At 43.0% G+C, this 6,754-nt stretch overlaps 1 protein-coding gene across 1 annotated transcript; it reads left to right on the top strand.

The window, feature by feature from the left end:
- The first annotated feature begins 2,576 nt into the window (after positions 1 to 2,576).
- LOC121506613 lies at positions 2,577 to 6,359 on the top strand. Its single transcript, XM_041782428.1, has 3 exons — positions 2,577 to 2,616; positions 4,158 to 4,409; positions 4,950 to 6,359. The coding sequence occupies exons 2-3, from the start codon at positions 4,359 to 4,361 to the stop codon at positions 5,601 to 5,603; spliced, it is 705 nt and encodes a 234-aa protein (XP_041638362.1). The 5' UTR covers positions 2,577 to 2,616; positions 4,158 to 4,358; the 3' UTR covers positions 5,604 to 6,359.
- The last annotated feature ends 395 nt before the right edge of the window (positions 6,360 to 6,754 follow it).

Genomic DNA, 6,754 nt, shown 5'->3' with positions numbered 1-6,754 from the left:
TGGACAGCAGCAGCAGATACACTCAGAGTGGTGTTTCAGCACCATGGACAGCAGCAGCAGATACACTCAGAGTGGTGTTTCAGCACCATGGACAGGGACAGCAGCAGATACACTCAGAGCGGTGTTTCAGCACCATGGACAGCAGCAGCAGATACACTCAGATGAATTTTTTTACTTTTTTTACCTGAAAAATCGCTTTTTTGGCTGCAGAATAGACAGTATCAATTCAGAGACATGAGGCTTTACCAGTGAGCTCAATTTGTGAGTGGGCATGGACTGCATTGATGACATTACTACAGCTCATTTCTGATTGGTCAAACTGAGAGTGTTACAACTATCCCTTTGTTACAACCATCCCCGGTGTCCCCTATCTGACCCCTAATTTCTCCCTGGGGTGCTGGACAGCCAGCAGCCATCAAGCTGACCTTGTGACTGAGTTTCACAAGGTCAGAGTGAGGGATAAAGTGTGAACTGAATTTTCCCAAAAGAGATCAAAAATAAATAATGATAAAAGATGCAATGATTTAGACTTAAATATGGAAACACTGGGTTTTACGTTGTAATTTCCATCTTTCCTTACAGACAACGGTCCCTCTTTTGAGCACCCTCACCTGGAGCAACAAGGACTAGAGCCCATCTTCACCTCCACCCCCAACTTTTCTGCTGGAACTTACCAGCAGTCTTCCATCTCTGCAACCTCAACAGATCCAGTTCCAGTGTTCCCAGACAGTCCCTCGCCCGTCCTCCCGGGTCACTTGAGTGCCTCTCCTGAGCACAGTCCTTCTCCCCTTCTTCCCGCAGCCAAAGACCTTTCTGCCCATGTGAGTCAGCTCCATTCATACAGCCTTCAAAGCCAAGTGGAGAGCTCTCCCCCTCTCCTTTTCCCCTGCACATCTTATGTAACAACAGCTGCTGAACCTCACCATCCAGCCTTCCAGGGTACTCGTGCCCATGCCAATGCAAGCAATTTGAACAGAGATTAAAGTCCCTGGAAGCAAAAATGGACAAGTTTTTGGAACGACAGACATCGTCATCGAAGAAAATAACACCATCACCACATCTGTCTGCACAAAAGGGGGAATGGGTTCGGAAGACAGGAAAGTCACCCAAGAACAAACGTTTATTTGGTACGTTTTTCTTTCCCTTTTGACTAAAAGTTGGGGAGAGAGAAGAAAGACAGTTAAGCTAGTTCCCCCTATTTGTTCTGGATAGTAGAACTAATGTTTTACCTCTTTTTTTCAGAAAAAGTTCTCCAAGACTTCCACAGCTTTCGCCTGGGTGCGAGAACGGGGCGTAAGGATGGGAGAATGCAAAGCAGGCCATGAGCCATGGGTTCCGCTTTTGCCTTTACATGGCCTCTGGCCAACCAGCATCCATGACCAGTGACCTCAGGTTCCTTGGAGATGTAAACAGGTTGCGTGTGTAAGTAATCTTTCAGTCATTTTAGAGACTTGACACAGAATAAATATCAGACTTGTCAATAACAAATGACTTCCATATTTTTCTCTATGGCTTTCAATTGTCTGTAAACTGTGATGTTTTGAAATAGATGGAAATTTGGATGTTGCAATATGAAATGTAGTTTATGGTGATGACTAGGAGGTAAGATCAAGTAACGTGTAACTTTCACAGCTGGCCAGCCTACCTGACAAAGAAGGGATATTCCCCCACCACAGTGAAGAACATGCTCCATAATGTAGCGAGCTTTTTCAACCATGTTGAAAATTGCTTCATGTCGCAAAGCCGGCTGAAGCACAAGGACCTGGTGGCTATGAGGTACGAGCTCAAGAGTTTACAGTCTGATGTCCAACGACAGGTTGTCATCCACCGACAGAAGGTGTTAAAGAAAAAGTCAGGTAGATGTTGTCACTGCCTTTCAGTCTCATATTCTGTTCTCTATTATTTTTACATTTTTGTGAGCTTTATTTATTTTGTGGTTTTTCGAAACTGGGGCTCACAATATTTATCTTGGTGCCTCTCACACTGTTTTAACAGATGATCAGCTCGACGCAGGACAGGCAAAGGAATTTATGAAGGCTGCCAGGAAAAAAATTCCTAAACTGTTAAGTAAGTAGCCTTACTTATTCTGTGTGTGTCAAACACCAAATTTGGGGGTCCTAGACACTTGTGAACATGTTCAATTCCATATTCCAATTTCAGTGTCAAAAGTTGGAACTTTTTGTAGCAACATGCTAGACACTTGGGACCAAGCCCATTTGACTCAGAATGACTCAAACAGTATACACAGCAAATTTGGGGGCCCTAGGCACTTGGGGAAATGGCCAGTTCCAACTTCTAAATTCTCAGTAAAAGTTGGAACTTTTTGTAGCAACATGCCAGACACTTGGGACCAAGCCCATCACATTGTATTCCTCCTTGAGTAGCGTTCATTCTTACGGGTAGGGTTTGCTGTGTTTTCAAAAATATGTCTACTATGTTTTCTAGGATCTTTGTCCCGCAAACCCTCTGCCACTGATCATGCCCTGCTAACTGGCTACATCCTGTGCTACCTGGCGATACTAACAGGGCACAGGTCAGTGGTGTTCATCAACATGACAAAGGAAAAGCGTCTCCAACTCCGAGAGCTGGGACCATGGAACAAAGTTTCAAGTTCTGGTTAGTATTTTTTTCTTTTTTTCATTACATAGCCTTACCCTATGCTCATATTCTGATTTTTAAAACCCCAAATATTACCCCCGGGTTACTCCTTTTCTATTCAGAATATTTGATATCAGGATCAGCTTTATTGGCCAGGTATGTTTACACATACAATACAATACAATAAATACAGATAATACAGAATGGTGTTTGGATATCAACAGTAAAACGAGGGGTTAAAATTCATGCACAGTTTGTTGGTGCTTGTGGCCATTAAGAGTTCAGCAGAGTAACATCCCAGGGGAAAAGCTGGATCTGTGTCTGTTGGTTTTGGCATACAGCGCTCTGTAACGCCGGCCTGAGGAGGAGCCTAAACAGTTCATATGCTGGGTGTGAGGGTCTGCAGAGATGTTTCTTTCCCGTTTCCTGGCCCCAGACCTGAATACATCCTGGATGGAGGGCAGGTCTGCCCTCATGATTTTCTCTGCAGTCCGTTGCAGTCTGTCTCTGTCCAGTTTAGAGGCAGACCCAAACCAGACAGTGATGGAGGTGCAGAGAACAGACTGAATGATGGCAGTGTAGAAGGTCACCAGCAGCTCCTGGGGGAGGTTGAACTTCCTGAGCTGTCGCAGGAAGAACAACTTCTGCTGGGCCTTTCTCTTGATGGAGTCTATGTGAGGGGGTCTTTAGGAAGAACAGCCTTAGCTGGACCTTTCTCCTGATGGAGTCTATGTGAGGGGGTCTTCAGGAAGAACAGCCTCAGTTGGGACTTTCTCCTGATGGAGTCTATGTTGGAGGTCCACTTCAGGTCCTGGGAGATGGTGGTTCCTAGGGACCTGAAGTTGTCCACAGTGGACAGAGTGGTGTCGAGGATGGTGAGGGGGGTTGATGTGGGGGGTGGTCTCCGAAAGTCCACAGTCATCTCCACAGTCTTCAGCAGGTTCAGCTCCAGGTGGTTCTGACTGCACCAGAGAACCAGCTGATCCACCTCCTCTCTGTAAGCTGACTCATCACCGTCTCAGATGAGATGGATGACTGTGGTGTCATCAGCAAAGTTCAAGAGTTTCAGAGACGGGTCCCCTGAGATGCAGTCATTGGTATAGATGGAGAAGAGCAATGGAGAGAGGACACACCCCTGGGGGGTGCCAGAGCTGGAGGTCCGAGTGCTGGATGTGACGCGGCCCAGCTTCTGCCGCCTGTCTGTCAGAAAGCTGGTGATCCACTGACAGGTGGAGGCTGGGACAGCTTGTTGTGGAGTAGTTCTGGAGTGATGGTGTAGAAAGCTGAAAGGTCAAGGACATGCAGTTACAAAACTTGGGTCTATGTCATGTCAACTATTCTTTATTAACCAAATAAGGAAAATGTGTCAGAACCATTTTAAAATATTTCCTACAAAATAAATCATAACAAAAAAATATCATAGAAAGAAATATTACTTTTCTTTAAGTCACAAGGCTTCAAGATATTCTGCACAATTGATACCTGACTTATCTGAGGAAAACTGATTATTTGGGGGTTTTTTTTGTTTGTTTTTTGTTTTGTTTTTTTTTTTTACCAAGGTGGATGAACACAAAACAGTGAAAACTTTTGGCCAAGCGGCACTGAGCCTCGATGAGGAGGAGTTTCAGTGGCTCCAGGACCTGGCTAAAAGGAAATGCTGCGGAGAATATCAGCTCAACCCTCTTGTGTTCCATGGAGAACAGGGGAAACCCCTGAGAAATGCATGTTCATTCCTCCAATCAGCTTGGAGTGATGCTGGCATGGCGGGGAACATCACCTTCACTAAGATCAGGAGCAGCGTATCAACTCAGGTAAGAAACAAAGTTAAGTTGGAATCTGCTTGTAGGACAGGATTTTCAGCTTGTAACCTGCTCATTAATTTGAATTCTTAAAATTAGAATAAATAATGTGGATTCTAACATGTCCAATATCAGGCTATAGACTTGGGACAGAGGACTTTTAAATAAGAATGACTCAAACAGTATACACAGCAAATTTGGGGGCCATAGGCACATGGGAACATGCTCAATTCCATATTCCAATTTCAGTGTCAAAAGTTGGAACTTTTTGTAGCAACATGCTAGACACTTGGGACCAAGCCCATTTGACTCAGAATGACTCAAACAGTATACACAGCAAATTTGGGGGCCCTAGGCACTTGGGGAAATGGTCAGCTCCATATTCCAATTTCAGAGTCCAAATTTGGAACTTTTTGTGGCAACGTGCTAGGGGTTTGGGACCACGAACATTTAACATGACTCTAATTCTATACACACCATGTTCTGGGTTGAGAAAATGGTTAATTTCAACTCCTGTAGAAGAAATTAATTATTTTTTTGTTCGACTTTCAGGCCAACCGATACCTTTCAGAGAAAGAAAGGAGGCAGCTGGCCAAATCTATGTGCCACGATCCGAACACGGCAGATAGGTTTTATGTCGCTCTTCCTGACAAGGAGACAGGTCACCAGACCAGGAAGCTGAGACTTAAGGCCTTGGAGAAGGCTTCTTCACACCCCCCTCAGTATGATACTGAGACACCGTCCACCAGCTCTGATGAAGAGGAACCCCCGTATGATGATGAGGTTTCAAGCCCCTCCTTGGTGTCCTCTTCAGAGGAGTTGGATGACAAAAATTCAGACTGGGTCAGCCACAGAAGGAAACTGTCCTTCTCACCGAAGAAGGAATGTGAACCATGCGTAGTGACGCTTGACAGATTAAGACCCAAAATTGCAGAGTATTATCTGTACAAGCAAAGATCTGGTACAAAGCAAGCTTTATCCGTCCAGCCTGAAGCACCCAGGGCCGAAGAGGGGCAGGAGACCCCTGCAGAGCAGGCTCAAGAAAACATGCCTGAACCCACGCTTGCCACTGTGCTCACACCTGACCTCATTCTCGACACTCCAGACATGAGGCAGGACATAACAGAATTTGTTCCCGACACCCTGCTAGAGGAGATGGCTGACATCCCAGTGGAGGACAAACTGAGCTTAGTCCTGACCCCATAACTGTGTTTGAAGTCAGAATTCTGAGATCAAAGTTTGAATCCTGACTTTTTTCTCAGAATTTTGAAAAATAATTTAGGAAGAGGTTTTTGTTTTTGCTTCCAGAAAAAAGTCAGAAAATCTGATTTTTTTTTTCACGAAAAAAAAGAAAAAAAAGAAAAAAAGAAAAAAAAAATTGGTACCAAAAGTCATGGAAAAATTTTGAAGGATACTTTCCTCCTGATTTTTTTTTTTTTTTTTTGGATCAAAATCCTCAAATTACATCTTGTTTTTTTAGGGTTTTTTTTTATTATTATTATATTGGAAATTTGGGCAGGGAATTTCTTTCTTTTTCCTGATTTGTATTAAATGCAAAAGGCTTATTTAGTTTGATCATGTGTCCTGCGTTTATTTTTACAGAGCAGATGCCAAAACCCTGGCTGAGGAGAGCCAGAGGTGTGTTCAGGGACCACCAATTGACACAGAAAAGTCTGTGTGTGTGAAAATGTGTTTAAGTTGTTAATCAGGTTTTATGTGTTGATTAAGATTTGTTAGCATTTTGTTTGAAAATGATTTCCCCATGTGTTTTTTAGGTGATACATTTGTTTAATTATGGACCAATTTTACTTTAAATTTTATTTGAGTTATGTTTTTTCTATTTTATGTTGAGGTAAATCTCATTTTTGTTCAATACTCACAACTGTGAAATAAGGATTTAAAAAGTGAAAACAAAGGGCCTAAGTTTTTTTGTGCTTTTTCACACAATTCTGATATTTTCTTGGCATGATGACCTTTTCATGATTCTTAAAATCATAATTCTGATTTGACAGTTTTGATATTAAAACACTTTATACATTCAAAAGAACATGTAATCATTTGTTTTAAAGTAATTTCCTCATTCAATGATCACCTTAACGGCTTAGTCCCGTTCGGAATGACTCGGGGCTGGAGCCAATCCCAGCTGTCATCAGGTTAAGGGCAGGGTACAGCCTGGACTAGCAAGTAATAAGTTGAAGGGCTGACAAATACATACACACAACCATTCACACTCACACACAAACCAGTTGTCAATTTTGAGATAAGTAATTTATTTGGAACTTTTGGAATTGAATTTGAAAATATCTTTTCCACTCACACTGACAATGTGATTCTCACATATGCGATAGAGCTCCTCG

The sequence above is a fragment of the Cheilinus undulatus genome, unplaced genomic scaffold, assembly GCF_018320785.1.
Source record: "Cheilinus undulatus unplaced genomic scaffold, ASM1832078v1 Contig11, whole genome shotgun sequence".
In the NCBI taxonomy this organism is placed as follows: Eukaryota; Metazoa; Chordata; class Actinopteri; order Labriformes; family Labridae; genus Cheilinus; species Cheilinus undulatus.
Note: the sequence above shows the minus strand (reverse complement) of the source record. Positions and strands in the feature narration are given on the sequence as shown.

What these genes read in the sequence shown, in the direction of transcription:
- LOC121506613 (XM_041782428.1), top strand. Translation starts at nt 4,359, where the DNA reads ATGGCGGGGAACATCACCTTCACTAAGATCAGGAGCAGCGTATCAACT. An exon ending in GGAGCAGCGTATCAACTCAG is followed by an intron (nt 4,410 to 4,949) that starts GTAAGAAACAAA and finishes TTCGACTTTCAG; the next exon opens with GCCAACCGATACCTTTCAGA.